At 35.9% G+C, this 19,012-nt stretch overlaps 1 protein-coding gene across 1 annotated transcript; it reads left to right on the plus strand.

Moving 5' to 3' along the window:
* Positions 1 to 15,171: 15,171 nt before the first annotated feature.
* LOC145016459 (uncharacterized) lies at positions 15,172 to 17,038 on the plus strand. Its single transcript, XM_078974769.1, has 6 exons — positions 15,172 to 15,542; positions 15,615 to 15,995; positions 16,072 to 16,106; positions 16,557 to 16,609; positions 16,724 to 16,868; positions 16,947 to 17,038. Exons 1-6 carry the CDS (start codon positions 15,172 to 15,174, stop codon positions 17,036 to 17,038), a joined length of 1,077 nt encoding a protein of 358 aa, XP_078830895.1.
* Positions 17,039 to 19,012: the final 1,974 nt, after the last annotated feature.

Here is a 19,012-nt window from a genome sequence, read left to right on the forward strand (position 1 = left end):
TTGTGCTAGTTTGATAGTGTATTGAATTGGGAAGGAGTGTGGTATGCTGGGCATACCAGCATTATGAAGTTGTTCCCTTAGAAGCGTATGCTTGGCGAACACGACCAGAACGCAAACCTTAATTATGGGATTTTGAGATTAATTTAAGGTCATTAACTTCCCCAAACACTTTCCATTCTTAGCCTCCATATTCCCAACATCCTCCATTGAAACCCTAACCCTAATTCAAGCCTTGTGTGCCAAAGAGTGTACTTTTTGGTACTTTTTATGAAAGAAGAAGGTGGTGATAACTCTTGGAATATTCAAGAAACTATAGATCTAGATGTTCTACTCACGCATTCATCTCCAGAAGGTATAAAGTTAGAAGCTTCATGAATGTTTTCATAGAACTAGTTTAAGGTGTTAAAGTTATGTCTTTTTTGTCCGTCAAATTGGTCCATTTGAGTGTCGGTTGTTCCAGAACTTGTGAGGTACATTTCCAGGTGTATATGAGGGTATTAAGTCATAAAAATCTGATCTTGGTCTTGTTCATCCATTCATGCATGTGTTATTAAGCTTAGAATTTTATGATAAGTTAGGTTTTTGAATTTGATCTCTTCCTAGCCATATAAAATCATAAAGCTAGAAGCTTTATGATTAAGGCTGTTAATTTGGACCTTGAACTAAGCTCTGGACAAATAATCTTAAAGTATAAAGTACTTAATGAAGGAGTGAGAACAGGCCGCATGTGCTAGGTGTACGTGGATTACGTTAGGCATACTCAGCAACCTTGGACTTTGTCTTTTGTTGACTTCCGTTGACAGGTTACTTTTTGACCAAGTTTGACTTTGGGTCAAACTTGAGGATTTTAGGCTAATAATTAAATTTCTATTTGGTTATGGTGTTAGTGGATTTGCGAGTGTAAGCAATGAAAAAAAAAACGGATCGTATCACAGTGTTTCAGAGTTCTTCGATTTAGGTGAGTTTTGCCTCATTGTACAATGGGTCCAAGGTACCATGGCCAGCCCACTAGTTTTGGTTATATTTTAGTACAGGGATGACATAAGGACTGTATGCAGTCATGTAGAATATCTTGAGAACTCTTGATCTAGGCTTTCTTGCTTGTTCCTTGTTTGGTTGTGGCTCTAGAGTATGATCATTTGTTCGGGTGGCTAAATCGCTTCTAGTTGCTTATGGTTACGTATTTAATGGAGGTTAGTTGGTAGCAGGACAGTCTGATATGAGAGGACTAGTAGGTGGTAGTGAGTTGTATGATTGATGTTTTCCTGTATTTTGTTCCTAGTTGATCCTTGATTGTTCATATATCAACATATGGTGGTAGTAGGTTGAGGTGGTCCTGCATTGTGTTGTTGGCCAAGATACCCGGTGTGGGTCGATTATACACCATAAGCAAGGAGGCTTAGGAAGAGAAGTTAGGTTGAGGAAGTAGGCCAACAAACCCTAGGTATTCCAGTCTGATAACTGATTGGACCCATTGGAAGTTGGCATTCCAATCTGATAACTGATTGGGCATGTGCATTCCAATCCAATGATTGTGGGTCATTGTGCATTCTTGTATGTTTTTGCATGTGGTATTGCGGATTCTACGCTTCTTATATTACTATGATTTTCAGTTAATGCATATTGTAATAAACGGTTTTCATTATAATGGATTTATAATTGGGAATTTTTTTTAATATAATGAAAATTTTTGGTTATGAAAATGGGATGTTATAGTTGTTATTGAAACTAATGGAACTTTTGATTACCAAATAGTCTATATTTCATCATAAACAGTAGTTTTTAGTACCAATTATGACTGGGAACTTGTAATAGTTTCAAATTATGAAGTAGTCTATATTTACTTTTCGTTTAATGGATGTTTACATTCATGTTTTGAAAGATATATTATATGTTATGAATATTTTCTCATAATGTTAGTTATAAAGTAAATTTATAAGTTTAAATTAAATTAACTATTCTAAAGTACCAAATGATATTTGGTTGAATCTTATTTAAGAGATTATCGTCCTAACCATATACAAAAGAGTCACATATCCAAACTTCAAAATATGGTATTTTGAAGGCATATGAGGTTCATTTGATATGTGTATTCTACTTATATTGAAAGATGATTCACAAACATTTTTCTATGAAGGTGGTAATAACGCTAAAGGCTTGTAAAAAATTACACATAGTGATATATTTGGTCTTTTTCAGTCCTATGAATAGATATGGTGATACATGTTTAATCATCTTCAATGATGATTTGTATTCGTTATTTTTGAGGTTTTTGAACTGGTAAACTATTTCATATTAAAGATGAAATACAACTATATAAGACTAGAAAAAAGCCTTTCATTTTGATAAAGATAGATTTTAAACCATGTATTCTTAGGTCATCTTAGGAGTTGTGGAATTTGATCATAACTCATTCTACCTAGAATATCCTTTTATATCCAAGAGGAAGAATCATACCTTATATGATCTGGTATGCGATGCTGATTTAAAAAACTATTATTCTTATAATTTGGGAGTTATGTCGAATGGAATACATAAATTTTGAATATATTTCCAACCAAACAAGTAGAATAAATACCTTTATAAGGCTAAGAATGATATGTATATCCTTATGTAAATCGCATAGAGTTATGGAGCTTATGTAAGACAAGAAGCTTAACTCAACCTAACATAACTGAGAAAGTTTATGTAGAATATCCTAAAAGTTAGGTTACGATAAAGTTCTTAAATTTATTAATTGTCATTCTAGCAGACATGTCCCTAGAAAATTTTTTTAGTAGGAGAAATATGGATCTTTAAATGTTAGAGAAGCATAAACAAAATGCATTATAGTTTGGAACTAGTAATACAGAAACAATTGGTGAACCTATTCGAATAGTTGATCAAAAAATTAATAAAACATAAAGTGTTTGTAGATATGGTATAATTCATCAAAAGCTAGAGAATTTTGGATTTCTCATATCTGAAGTCTAAAAACGAAAGAAGTGGAGCATCTACACAAACTATCTGTTGAGGAAATGATTATTAACGATATTAGCAAGCAGCTAACTAAATATGTTTTTCCTTGTTCGAAAATCTTGATGATTTCAAGAGCCATAAGTTTAGTTTTGTGGATGTTGGCACCACCTCAAAAGGGAGAGAAGAAACTTATGAGCAACAACCCAATCAATACTAACAGTTTCATTAAGATTCTCAACAGCCAACTTCAAAGACAATAATTGTATACATTATTTAAGACTCCTTTGATGAAGACCAACTAAAACTATTTCCCTTTCACCATCTAAAACCAATGCTCCATCTCCTAGCAAAGGTTTCAATTTTCCCCCTCTATCAATACATTACTCCTTGTCCTTCTCAATACAAGGTGATTATGACTCCTCTTACTTCAACAAGTTCCAAAGGGAATGGAAAAATGATAAAGATACTATAGCCATTCCTTTATCATACGAGTAGCCATAAAAGCTTAATATGGACGAGAAAAAATAGGTATAAGAAGAGATGGGATGTCAAGCTTGTGACAACCTGGAACTTTTGTCTTGTATAACTAATCAACTAATCAATGTTAAAATCATTTCCGTTACCTTTTACCACTATTTATGGTTTCGTTTAAGTGTTCTAAGCTCGAGTACATCCCATGATAAGATTAAGAATAAGTTATCGATGTTGTAAAGTAGCATTTCGGGCCATACACTCCTTTATGAGGAGTGTACGGCCGCACACCTAACACATGGCCGCACACTCGGGGTGGTGGGTTATCCACCCCTATATATATATATATATATATATATATATATATATATATATATATACATATATATATATATATATATATATATATATATATATATATATATATATATATATAAGAAGACCCCCATCCTTCATTCCTTTCTTTTCTTGGCTGCACACCACTACTTTCTCTCTCTAAATTCTTCAACGAAGAACCCTCCAAAGGCTTCAAAAACGTAAGTAATTCATCCCTTAGCTTGTTATACTTGAAAGACCTCTTGATTCTTCATGTTTCAACATTTTTTCTTCATCCCTTGAAGGAGTACGGCCGCACACCTTCATAAGGGTGGCCGTACGCACCTTAAAGGCCCTCCAAAGTGTTAGTTTGGGCCCGATCGTCTAAATGGACATGCTAAACGTTTGATCCTAGCCTTGATTCGCCTTAAAATCGATCATTTTAGCATAAACATGAAGGGTGTACGGCTGCACACCCCTTGTACTATCGCACACACCTCCTAGGGTCGGAAACTCTCTTGGATGATCATTATTGGCCTCAAACTTGCATTGCCACTAAGCATGGGACCTATAAACACTTTTTGGATGCTAGTTAGGACCTTGGCAACGCCTCAAAAACACATCCTATCATGAGTGTACGGCCATACACTCATGGGTCGTACACCTATGGCAGTACACACCCTTAGGGTGGCCGTACACCTCCCTCATTCGATAACATATGGTTTTAACACTTAGTTCAAGTGTTTCCAAGTTCTTAGAGTGATTTCCTATCATGTCTAGTCATGAAATACCCTAATCTAATACATATATGTGCTATTATATGTTAAATAGGATCCGTTTCTGTTCGAGAATTTAGTTGACACTCAGCATCCGTATTGACTTTACATTCTTTACCATTTTTACCGATACAAATTACTTACATGTTCAATCTTATAAACTATGACTGATTTAGTTTATGACATACAACATTGCAAGAGTATAATAACTAATAATTATTTAAGTATAATTATTTTTACACTACAAGACATACATCAAATTCAAAGTACAAAATAACATTACTTATTACATATTATTACTTGTAAATTTGTTAACATAGTTGGGAGACAAGTTCTTGGGCGCTTACAACATTAACTAAGTGGAGGACTACCCTTATGAAACAGAGTTTCTTAGAGGGAAAGTGTGACTTTTGTGTATAGATCTATACGGGATTGACTATCCCGCACCTTGCCACTAGCTACAGTCGGACCCAAAGGTCTATGGGTGACAAAGTCATAAAGGATATCGGCATCCGATTCACATCGTATCAATTTTAGTATGGTCATAAAACTCTCCAATAGTAATGTCACATTTACGTAATAATACACTGCTCACGGAGAATTTATTTAATCACTTAGGCATGGATAATATTTATGCCTCACAGTTTCAGAATCATTAAAGCAACAACACACATACAAGGGAAAAAAATGGATTTTCCCAGCTAAACTCCAGTACTTTACATACTGGTAGTACCAGGGTTTTCAGACAGAACATACCTTACATACTAGTGGTAGCCAAAGTTTTCAAAACGAGTCACACTTTACATACAATAGCAAACAATCTTTTATACAAATTTAGTGACTAGGTTTCATTACAAAAACATGCTTATGCACTCACCAGCTTTATGCTGATATATTTTTCAAAATCGTTTGTATTCTCAGGACAACACAAGACAGGTACTCTTACCAGCTTTAAAGAAGATAGAGATTATGGAGACACGTCTTTTACTTATTATACTTTTTATGTATATAAGCCTCATATCAAACAAATGTAAATATTTATATTATATTGTAATGGTTGTGTTTACTTTGATTACTATTATGCAATTGTTGTGATATTATACATGACGTCCTCCAGCCTAGATGTTTCCGCCGTTTGTTTTACGGTTTGGGGGTGTGACAAATTGATATCAAAGCTATTGTTTATAGTGAACTTAGTATACCGAACCTTACAAGTTATACAAATATAAACAATAAGGGGGCTAAAGTGCTCTGAACTAAAAGTATAGTTTTAAAATATAAGTACTTTATAAGAAGCATACAAGTATACCTACATACCAAAAACAGTATCATAAGTAGAACAAAACAAAAGTACTTGGATGTTGGACACTGCGGTTAAAACTGGGCAGTTATGTAATCATGTTTAAGGTCATTATAGCCGAATCAACTATATTTATTCGAGACATGACCAACATGTGCTTGGGAGTGACTGTGATGTTGCAACAGGCCTAAAACTTATAAAAGTATACATGCAACAAGATATAAATAGAATAAAATGTACAACTTAAACTACTATAGGAGTATTTTAGCTAGAGCCAAATACCGTGTGGAAATTCATTCCAAGTATTGCTACTCATTCCTTCTAGCGATACTTTACTTGCATTAGTAGCATTTCTTTGTTTATCGCTTAGTAGAACACTTTAAATTATCGGATTGAAATATATCTTGTTTGATATCTCTTGATTCAAACTCTAAAGGACTTACCATCCTTTTCTTCCTGACTATTTTTAGAACAAGATGCCTTCGAAGAAGAGACCCAACAGAAAGAACAACAATCCTCCAACAGATCTGGCACCACCACCTCCTCAGTTCGATCCTACTATGTTGTAGGTAGCAGTCACGACCGTTGTGGCTGCCACAATGTCGCAAATAAATTCTAGCGAATTTAGCGGGTCGGGAAGTGGTGCCCAATCCCTCAATATTGATGGAAGCCAAGGACACCATACAGAGTGTTTCTATAAAGAGTTTATGAACGCAGAGCCCATATCCTTGGATGGCAATGGAGGTGTCATTGCCCTAACTCGTTGGATCGAGAATATAGAATCGGTCTTCGAGATCTGTGCGTGTTCCGAAGCCAACAAAGTAAAGTTCATAGCTTGCACCTTCACAGATAGAGAACTGGCCAGGTGGAATGGTCGGGTCAAATCCCTAACCCTGCCAGTGGCAAATGCCATGGGTTGGGAAAGTCTGAAGGAATTCATGTTTACTGAAAAATGCCCAATGGGCGAGATGTAGAAATTGGAACACGAGCTTTGGAAACTTAAAATGAAGGGTTTTGGCATTGCTGCATACACAAGTAGATTCTGTGATCTGGCCCTTCTTTGTCCGGGAATGGTCACCTTGGAAAGTAAAAAGATAGAAAGATACATTTGGGGATTGACGCCCCCAACCCAAGGAAATTTTTTGGCTACTAGGCCTACAACTTTTGACAGCGCCAAGTGCCTAGCTCAGACCTTGATAGATCACGGGGTTGATCTTGATGAAGTACCAGCCGCTCACGAACCACCAAAGGTAAGTGGTAGGAAGAGAAAGTTCTAGAAGCAGTGTAAGGGCCAGTCTTCGCAGAAGCCCTCAAAGAAATAGAAAACGGTGGCAGTTCATGCTGCTACCACTCATACAGTTATTTCGGAAACTCAAACACCTACTAGTAGATATGCTGGTACCCTTCCTTAGTGCGATAAGTGCAATTACCATCATAATCCCAGACCATGTTGTGAAATGCTCTGCAACAGCTGTGGTAAAAAGAACACACAACTCAAGTTTGTAAGGCACCAGTCCAACCAACCAATAAGGCATCTGGAGCAATTGTTGGTCAAGCGTGTTATGGTTGTGGTGAGGTCAGACACTAAAGGAGAAATTGCCCCAATGAAACAACCGCTGGAAACATAGGGAGAGTACTAGCAATGGGCTAGGAGGAGGCAGTTGCTGATCTCACCATTATTACGGGTATGTTCCTCCTTGACAACTCTTATGCATGCATTCTTTTTGATTCTGGTGCAGAGAGAAGTTTTGTTAGTCATGCATTCAAGCATCTTCTCAAACAGAAACCCTAAACTCTAACCGAAAAATTTACCATTTAAATGGATAACGGTGAGAAAGAGAGCACTAATGACATATTCGTAGGCTGCACCCTTACCCAAAATGATCATTCCTTTCCAATTCATCTTATGCCAGTTTCCATAAAAAGCTTCGATGTCATCATCGACATGGGTTGGTTGAGCCGCAATGATGTTGATATCCTTTGCTATGAAAAAGCTATCCGTCTCAATCTTCCCTCTGGTGAAGTCCTCATGATTTATGGTGATAAACTCAGCTCGAACCTCCATATCATTTCGTGCATCAAAGCCCAAAAATTTCTGCGAAAGTAGTGACATGCATTCCTAGCCCATGTCATTAATGAAAAACAGGAAGTTAAAGACCTCGAGAGCATCCCAGAAGTTTGCAACTTTCCTGATGTCTTTCCCGAAGTGCTTCTGGGAATCCCTCCCAAACGTCAAGTCGATTTTCGCATCAACCTATCCCCGGAGCTACCCCCGTAGCTAAATCCCCATATCGTCTAGCGCCAACAGAAATGCAAGGGTTATCCATCCAGCTCAATGAGCTCCTCAACAAAGGATTCATTAGACCGTGTTCCTCACCCTGGGTAGCCCTGATCTTATTTGTGAAAAAAGAAGGATGGATCTTTTTGAATGTGCATTGACTATCGTGAATTGAACAAGCTTACTGTTAGGAACCGTTATCCTCTTCCTCGGATCGATGACCTCTTCGACCAACTTCAAGGAGCCAGCTACTTCTCAAAAATACACCTAAGATCAAGGTACCATCAGCTATGATTCCATGAGGGTGATGTTCCCAAGATAGCATTTTGGACTCGATATAGTTACTACGAATTTGTAGTAATGCCCTTTGGTCTAACCAATGCACCGATGGTATTCATGGACCTGATGAATCGGGTGTGCCGTCCTTTCCTAGACAAGTTCGTAATCGTGTTCATTGATGATATACATGTCTATTCTAGAAGCGAGGAAGATCACAGACAGCAATTGAGAATAGTGCTGGAAACTCTAGGGCGGAGAAGCTATACGCGGAATTTTCCAAGCGCGAATTCTGGATTTGAAAAGTAACTTTCCTTGGTCATGTTGTAAGTGAGGAAGGAATACACGTAGACCTTTCAAAACACTTAACCACTCTGACTTAGAAAGGTGTACCCTTGTGTTCGATTGAAAAGCAAGACACTATGTTCCGAATAGTGAAGCAAACCCCATGCAACGCACCTATCCTGTCTCTGCCCGAAGGGCTAGAGGACTTCGTTGTCTACGGTGATGCATCCAATCAGGGCCTAGGATGTGTGCTCATGTAGAGAGGAAAGGTTATTGCTTATGCCTCAAGATAGCTAAAAGCACACGAAGTCAATTATACAACTCACGACCTAGAGTGGGAGCAGTGGTCTTCGCATTGAACATATGGAGACATTATCTCTACGGAACCAAATGCAGCGTCTTTACTGATCTCAAGAGCCTACAACATATCTTCGATCAGAAAGAGTTGAACATGAGACAACGGCGATGGGTAGAGCTACTCAACAATTATGAGTGCGAAATACGCTACCATCCCGGCAAGGCTAATGTGGTAGCAGATGCCCTCAGTCGGAAAGAGTACTCAGGTCGCAGTATGAAAACACTAACCATGATCATCCACTCCCATTTATCCACACAAATCAGTGAGGCTCAGCTGGAAGCCTTAAAACCAGAAAACAAGTCGGATGAAGCTTTGAGAGGAATGGCGCAGAACTTGGAGATCAAAGGAGACGGAGTCTACTATTTCATGAACCGGATCTGGACCCCAAGTTCGGTGGTCATAGAGAGGTTTTCATAAATGAAGCTCAGGAAACTAGATACTTCGATCATCCAGTTTCGAATAAGATGTACCTTGATATCAAGAAGTTATATTAGTGGCCAAACATGAAAGCAGAGATCGCTACCTTCGTGAGCATGTGCTTGACTTACGACAAGGTGAAGGTTGAATATCAGAAGTCCTCAGGTCTGCTCTAGCTGCGAGAGAGATACCTGAGTGGAAGTGGGAGAGTATTACCATGGATTTTACACTAAATTACCCAAACCTCTGAGTGGGTACGATACCAAATAGGTAATTGTCGACCGATTAACAAAATCCGCTCACTTCCTGCCAATCAAAGAAACTTTCAAAATGGAAAGACTCACAATAATCTACATCCAAGAGATAGTTCGTCTGCACGGTGTGCTTGTGTCCATCATCTGTGAATGGGATAGTAGATTTACCTCGAGATTTTGCCATTCACTGCAGAAAGCTCTTGGATCTAAGCTGGATATAAGTACAACTTACCATCCTCAGAAAGACGGACAAAGTGAAAGGACCATTCAAACATTGGAGGACATGTTGAGAGCATGTGTAACCGATTTTGGTAAGTCGGGGGACGTCCATTTACCCTTGGTTGAATTCTCCTACAACAACAACTATCATACCAGTCTCAAGGTTGCACCTTTTGAAGACTTTTATGGCCGTAAGTGTAGATCCTCTCTGCGCTGGGATGATGTGGGAGACACATAGCTAGCCAAGGGACAAGTCCCCGACAACACTCTCACCGGTCCAGAAATCATTAGCGAAACAACAGAAAAGATCATACAAATCCGGGAACAACTGAAAGCTTCATGAGACAGACAAAACAGTTACGCTGCTAAGAGACGAAAACCTTTGGATTTCCAGGTCGGAGACCATGTTCTGTTGAAAGTCTCACCCTGGAAAGGCATGATACGCTTTGGAAAGTGTGGAAAGCTAAATCCGAGGTATATAGGATCATTCGAGATCCTCGCTAGGATAGGTCCCGTAGCATACAAATTTCGTTTACCCCAAGAGCTTAGCAACATCCATCCCATCTTCTACGTCTCGAATCTTAAAAAGTGTTTCTCAGACGTGACCCTAGTGGTCCATCTCGATGAGATTGAAATCAAAAATAACCTTAACTTCATGGAAGAACCAGTCGAAATCATGGAACGAGAGATCAAACGAACGAAACCAAGTTGTATCCCAATAGTGAAGGTTCACTTGAATGTTAGGCGAGGACCTTACCTCACTTAGGAACGTGAAGATCAGATACAACAAAAATATCCGCATCGTTTTCCGAGTCCATGATTGTATTCTAGGTTCAAATATCGATACAAAATTCCCTCTAACGGGGGGATGACGTGACAAGCAGGAACTTCTATCTTGTATAACTCATCAGTTAATCAATGTTAAACTTGTTTCCGTGACCTTTTGACACTATTTAAGGGTTCATTTAAATGTTCTAAGCTCGAGTACAACCAAGGTTGAGATTAAGAAAGAGTTATCGAAGTTGTAAAGTAGCATTTCGGGCCATACACTCCTTTATGAGGAGTGTACAGCTGCACACCAACCCCATGGTCATACACTCATGGTGGTGGGTCACCCACCTATATATATATATATATATATATATATATATATATATATATATATATATATATTTGAGAATACCCCCTTCCTTTATTCCTTTGTTCTCTTAGCTGCACACCACTACTTTCTCTCTCTAGATTCTTCAACCAAGAACCCTCCAAAGGCTTCAAAAATGTAAGTAATTCATCCCTTAGCATGTTATACTTGAAAGACCTCTTGATTCTTTATTTTTCAACATTTTTTCTTCATCCCTTGAAGGAGTACGGCCGCACACCTTCATAAGGGTGGCCGTACACACCTTAAAGGTCCTCCAAAGTGTGAGTTTGGCCCTTATCGTCTAAATTAACATGGTAAACCTTTGATCCTAGCCTTGATTCGCCTTAAAATCGACCATTTTAGCATAAAACATGAAGGGTGTACGGCCGCACACGCTTCCTAGGGCCGTAAACCCTCTTGGATGATCATTATTAGCCTCAAACTTGCATTACCACTAAGCATGGGACCTAGAAACACTTATTGGATGCTATTTAGGACCTTGGAAACGTTTCAAAACACATCCCTTCATGAGTGTACGGCCGTACACTCATGGGCCATAAACCAATGGTCGTACACACCCTTAGGGTGGCCGTACAACTCCTTCATTCGAGCACATATGGTTTTAACAGTTAGTTCAAGTGTTTCCACGTTCTTAGAGTGATTTCCTATCATGTGTAGTCGTGAAATACCCTAATCTAATACATATAGGTGCTATTATATGCTAAATAGGAACAGTTTGTGTTCAAGACTTCAGTTGACACTCAGCATCCATATAAACTTTACATTCGAATCCTATGTCAAACAGTGAGTTCATACCCCTACGCTTTTTAATGATTTCAAATGTTTTCAGTAGGGGTACAACCCAAACACAAAAGATTCTTGTGAACTAAAACAGAAATACTTTCAACAAGTAAAACTTTTCCAATTCACACAAATCAACGGATTTTCATAAATCACTTAGATACGTTATCCCTTTTGTAACATGCGGAGCATAAGGGTCGTTTTCTAATCAAAATTACATAGTTTCCAGAAAATATCACTTCTCAGTCAAACTATAATAGGTATAGTTTGGGGAATTTCTTTATCAGTTTTATCGATACAAACTACTTACATGGTTAATCTTATAAACTATGACTGATTTAGTTTATGACATACAACATTGCAAGAGTACAATAACTAATAATTATTTAAGTATAATTATTTTTACTCTACAAGACATACATCAAATTCAAAGTACAAAAGAACATTACATATTACATATTATTAGTTGTAAAGTCGTTAACATAGTTGGGAGACAAGTTCTTGGGTGCTTACAACATTAACTAAGTGGAGGACTACCCTTATGAACCAGAGTTTCCTGGAGGAAAAGCGTGGCTTTTATGTATAGATCTATATGGGATTGACTATCCCGCACCTTGCTGCTAGCTACAGTCGGACCGGAAGGTTTGCGGGTGAAAAAGTCATAAAGGATATCGGCGTCTGATTCATGTGGTATCAAGTTTAGTATGGTAGTACCAGGGTTTTCAAACAGAATATACATTACATACTAGTGGTAGCCAGGGTTTTCAAAACGAATCACACTTTACCTACAATAGCAAACAACCTTTTATACAAATTCAGTGACTAGGTTTCATTACAAAAACATGCTTATGAACTCACCAACTTTATGCTAATATATTTTTCAAAATCGCTTGTATTCTCAGGACAACAGTAAACAGGTACTCTTACAAGCTTTTGAGAAGATGGAGCTTATGGAGACACATCTTTTACTTATTATATTTTTGATGTATATAAACCTTATTTCAAACAAATGTAAATATTCATATTATATTGTAATGGTTTGTGTTTACTTTGATTACTATGATACAATTGTTGTGATACTATACATGACATCCTCCACCCCCAAATATTTCCATCGTTTGTTTTACGGTTTGGGGGTGCGACAAAGCTACTTCGAAACTATAGAGAGAAGAAGAGGGTTTGGTTTCTCTTAAAAGACAAGTGGTTGATGCATTACCCAATCTTATGTGGTATCGTATTTCATATGCTACCATAATTAGATTCATATCTTCAATCTTATCCATGAAGCCAAATATGTTGTATGCTTAGATCATGACCAAAATATACTAGTATATTATGAGAATAAGTCATAGGATGACTGAAAGGAACATATTATATTATTTATGAAAAAATTAAAGAATTTTCCTGGTCTAAGGAGTATTTGAAAGAGAGTTATGTGTAAAATATTACACAGATGTAAATTTCCAAATAGATTTTGATGATCCCCAATCAGAATCGGGTGAGTCCTCATTATTAATGAAGAAAACTTTTCATGCAATGAAGTTCTAAGAAAATTTTAGTTGCAATTACATTAAAAAGTCACAATACATTGTTGTTTAGGAAGCCACATATAAAGACACTTGAAAGGAGAGTTTATTTATGAGTATGAGAAGTACAATTCAAGGTTGTCAAAATTTTGATGTTGATCGTAAGATTGTGCGATCTTACGATCTTACCTCTAAAAAAAAGTCTTGCAGGAGGATCGGGAATTAGGTAGGATCGCACACGAGATCGTTGGATTGCAACACGGATCATTGGATCGCAATACGATCCGATCCGACATTTGGGTTTAATGTTACTTTTTTGTTTTAATAGTTTACCACTTTACCCCAAGCCCAAATTCCATTTAGGATTTACTGATTGTTTTAGTGACTCTTGACTCTTGACTTTCTAAGCTAATTAACCCTATGTAGAAAGTAAAAGAAAGTAAGAAATTAAAAGTCAGGTTGTGTTCTCCTAGATTTCTACTCTCTCCCTTGCTTCACCGATGTCATCCTTATGAACAACCAAGAAATTGCAAATCATCTTTGAAGTTTGATGTTTTGAACCAATGAAAAATAGGTATGTCTGACAAATTATTTCATCTTCTTCTATATTCTTGTTAGAAAATCTAGCCTTATTTTTTTAAGAAATCTTGGATGGTTCCTTGATCATTTAGAAACGAATTAGGCACACTGTAGCTCGTATAATATCATCTTTGACCCTGTTCTTGTTTTAAATTTCACATCATATAGCAACTCATATTTTATAATTATTTAACAAACCCTCATAATCGATATGCTAGAAAATTTTGACCCTGCACAGTCGTTTTCCACTTTGCCATCTTTATACTTTTTGTGGACTTTTGGTGCTAAAAAAACTGAGTAATCTATTTTTGTTGTGTATTATTATTACCTCTATGTATTATTGACTAGTTATACAATTATTATGTTTTTGTATCATGAATGCATAATGTATATTTTCAATTTCTCACTAAATCATATATAACGTCATTTTGTAGTTCACCACCTCACCCATTACATAAAAAGTTAACTAGCATAATCATAATTTATTACAATGAATTCAATATCTTCATTAATCAATGAGTTTCTCAAGTCATAAAACTTCCAGGGGGTTTTAAATTCTTAATGTCATAAGTAGATATTGGTTTGTTTAATATTTTGGCCCCTCTCCCTTTACCAATCAACTATATGTAACTATATTCATTTCTAAATTTCTAATATTTTCTAATTTATATAGCTATGAAAGAAAATAGTTTTGGATGGATACATGCAACTACCTCTGCACAGCCAACAATAAGTAGAATAAGAAAAATGCTTCTGGGGCTAGAACTGATCATGGTTGGCAACATGGTAAAGATTTGGGTGATCGAAAGGTGCAGTGTACATTTTGTGATTCTATATGCACTGGTGGGATATTTAGATTCAAGCATCACTTAGCACAAACACGTAATAATGTATCAGCTTGTGAAAAGGTTCCTAAATATGTTAGGGTACAATTTGCTCGTTTGTTAGAAGACAATGATATGGCAACAAAGAAAAAGAGAGGTGTATTTTCAGTCGATAAATATGACGATGCCTATGATAGGAATGTGAGAGGAAATAACTTGAAGAATTTTGTTTCAAAAAAAGGAAAGGTTCAAAAAACTTTGCATACAATTTATAAGAAGGATGAGCGGGAAAGAGTTTGCCAACAAATTACACAAAGTCATTAGTGGAAGGTTACAAAAGGGAATGGAAAAAGACTGGTTGCACATTAATGAGTGATAGATGGAGTGATCGGTTTAATGAGTGATAGATGGAGTGATCGGAAAAACCGATCAATATGTAATTTTCTTGTAAGCAGTCCTAGAGGGACAATATTTTTAGCATCAATCGACACATCTAACATTATCAAGACAAAAGAAAAAGTATTTGCAATGTTAGATGACTTTGTTGAAAAAATAGGCGAGGAAAATGTTGTTCAATTCGTGACAGATAATGCTGCAAATTATAAGGCAGTTGGAGAAATGTTAATGAAAAAGAGGAAGAAACTTTTTTGGACACCATGTGCAGCTCATTGCATTGATCTAATGTTGGAGGATTTTGAAAAAAAGATTGAAGAACATAAGGAAACCATCACAAAAGGAAGAAAAATAACAAGCTTCATCTATAACAGGTGATGATTGATTATTTATTTATTTTATATAGTGTTTATTATATTTCTTATAATAGCATTCATTTATAATAGGTCACGATTGATTTCTGTGCTGAAAGAATTTACAAAAGGGAAAGAACTCCTTAGACTTGGAGCAACTAGATTTGCTACTTCTTATCTTACACTTGGTCGTTTGGTTGAACTGAAAGGCGCTTTGATCTTGATGTTTGCCTCTGAAAAATGGTTGTCTACTAACTATGCAAGAATTGATTTTGGAAAGAATGTTGAATTTATAATTATGGATCATCTAGGATTTTGGCCATCAGTTGTGATGTGTCTAAAGGCCGCGAGTCCTCTAATGAAGGTTATTCGTTTGGTTGATTCAGATTCTAAACCAGCCATGGGTTTCATTTACCAACCCATGGTAAATGCAAAAAACGAAATTAAATCAAATTTTAAAAGTGTCAAGACAAGGTATTTGATTTTTTATCGATATTTTAAGTCTTTAAATTATAACTATCTCATATTTCTTGTTTGTATATATTTTTAGGTATGAACCCATCCATGAGATCATTACGAATGTTGGTATAATCAACTTAATAGGGCGCTCCATGTGGCGAGTTATTTCTTAAATCCAATGATGCAATATAGCTCTGATTTTGAGAATACAAGATGGATTAAAGGTGGATTATACATGTTCCTGGAAAGAATGTGTGGTGAAGATGAGAACCTAGCAAAGACGAATGATTGTCAATTTGATCAATTCAATAATACAAGAGGGCTATTTGGTTTTAATGTATCCAAATTAACAAGAAAGGAAAAAACTCCAGTTGATTGGTGGGATTCATATGGAGCTGACACACCATAGTTAAGGAATTTTGCCATGAGAATTTTGAGTTTGACATGTTCCTCATCAGGTTGTGAGAGAAATTGGAGTGTTTTCGAGATGGTAATTTATAAGTAACAAGATTATCGTTTTAATTTTAATTTTATTATATTCTCGTGTAAATTTCTAGTTACATTTTTTTTGTTTAGGTACAGTTCAAGAGAAGGAATCGACTACATCAACACAACATGAACGACCTTGTGTATGTGATGTATAACTTGAAGCTAAATGGAAAAGAATAAAAGAAAGGAAAAAAAATGATCAAACCGGACATGAAACATTAAATCTTGATGATGTTAGTTCTGATGATTAGTAGATTATTGAAGAGGAGTCTTCCAATCAATATGCAGATGAAGAGTGGATTAATCCTCTTGATGGTTCAAGTTCAAGTAGGCCGCAAGCGTCTAATGGTGGTAAAGATGATGAATTTCTTAAAAGAGCTATAAGAGATGAATTACGTGGTTTATTTATTTATCACATGATTTTATAAATGGACAATGATAACTTTTAAGTCGATATAGCATTTTTTTCCATTACAGGTGCGGGTGGTGGAAGAGAATTAGGTGCATATGTTTTGGATTTAGGAGACAAAGATATAGATGCACCATTTGTTATGCTAGACAAGAATTGATGGTATTTTGATAGTATTTTTGGGTTATGACTAATGATTTAATTGTTTTGTAACTTTTAAATGGTAAACTAGTTGATGGGGATGTATTATTTATATTTTAAACTTATTATAATATCATGTTTTGGTAGGATCTTAAGATCCCGATCTCGATCTTACGATCCCAATCTTGCAAAGCCAAAACTGACCCTAAGTAGGATCCTAATCTTGACAACCTTGGTACAATTACAAAAGAATTGGTATCTAAGTCATATTTATGCACCTAAAGCATTCTTGAAAGTTTTTTTTTTCTCTCTCACTCTCTCTCTCTCTCTCTTTCTCTCTCTCTCTCTCTCTCTCTATATATATATATATATATATATATATATATATATATATATATATATAGACACACACACACACGCACAAAATATAAAATGTTAGTATTTGCAAAGTTTATACATATCAAATTTGATGAATCTACCTAACGAACACCTTTTACTAGCTATGGCAAGAAAATCATGCCAAAGCTATGGGACTTTGTTATTCTAGTGAGTGGATTTGACTGAAATTTAGTATTTGGATATTGGACCAGTAAAAGAAAAATCTGTTGTAATATCTTCATATATTGGATATGATCTTTTCATCAAATACTTGTTATGTTCTATATTAGAATATTTATTCCCTGAATAATCTAGTTATTCTTAATGACTTTAGTAGTTCATAGTGTAGGAGAAACTATGAAATAACAATAAGATGAATTTGATTGGTTGATTTTCATGGAGATGAAAATAATAAAGGGTTGCAACTAAGTTCATAGGACATTATTGAAGATGAAGTGTTGGATATGACTCACATCAAGACCACTCCATGGATTGTAATAATAAGTGATTCTTGATTAAAAAAAAGTAATTGTATTCTTCGACCTAGGATGCATATTTTGCACTTGAGTGTGGGGATTGGTGTACTTTGATATGGTCCAACGTTGTTCCTTTTAAAATGCCATTATAAAGGAAATTATTGGGTATAGAATGAAGTACATATGTGTTGTATGAAGTCAAGTTGGGTTTTGTTCCTCTTATTCATTGAGAGTTAGATGTCTAATGCCTTATTAAAAGTTGAAAACCATATTAGAGTGCTTGTGATCCATGTCTCATGTTTAATAAGATGTCTGTGACAAACGGGTAAATTATACAACACCATATGAGATTGATTGTAGCCTTGAGATTTTGGAAATTGGTTCTTTCTTAATGACACCTCTTTGTGTGATGTTGGGGACAGTGGTCTATTATTAGACATTAATAATTGTTTATCTCAATCTATAGTGATATTGTGCAAGTAGGATATTGTTGGATCTGTATGCCTAAGAATCAATTTAGAATGAGAATGTTAATAACATATGATACTATATAGTCATACCTTTAACAAGTAGTCACTTATTTGAATATATTTTTTAATTTGATTATTAAATAAATATTATTAGGTCTTTTATTTAATTTGGGAATTATTAACTTTATGAACATAATAATTCTAGAGAGTATAACTAGCTATTTAATAATATGGTATGGTTTAATATGTTGTGTACATTTTATTGAGCTTATTCAAGAACAAAAAATAAAGACTTTTACATGTATTAAATGGGATGAAGTTTAGGACACTTCACCCCTCCACCCCCCCCCCCCCCCCAAAAAAAAAAATCTTCATTATTTTTGTCCAAACCCACCAAGAATGGGTGTTTTTAAAAGTCTTACACACGCCATGCATCTACATTACCATAAATTTGACCATTATGATGGTCTGGTGCTTAGATTTCATGTTTGGTTATTTAAATCCTTCAAACGGCTTTCAATTGTTGATTCCTTCTTACCTTTTCTTCCTCTTGGCTGAGAGTATTCTAATCCCTCTCTTCTTCTTGAAGTGTAGTGTAAGAATTATATGTTTAAGTGTCTCTCCTTTAAAACTAACTGATGTTTATTTCTTAAAGGCTTAAGAAGTACT

This window comes from Lactuca saligna, chromosome 9 (assembly GCF_052625555.1).
Source record: "Lactuca saligna cultivar CGN05327 chromosome 9, ASM5262555v1, whole genome shotgun sequence".
NCBI lineage: Eukaryota > Viridiplantae > Streptophyta > Magnoliopsida > Asterales > Asteraceae > Lactuca > Lactuca saligna.

Coding starts and splice junctions, on each gene's coding strand:
- LOC145016459 (XM_078974769.1), top strand. CDS start 15,172: ATGAGTGATAGATGGAGTGATCGGAAAAACCGATCAATATGTAATTTT. Junction 15,543..15,614: donor ACAAGCTTCATCTATAACAG/GTGATGATTGAT, acceptor CATTTATAATAG/GTCACGATTGATTTCTGTGC. Junction 16,869..16,946: donor TATAAGAGATGAATTACGTG/GTTTATTTATTT, acceptor TTTCCATTACAG/GTGCGGGTGGTGGAAGAGAA.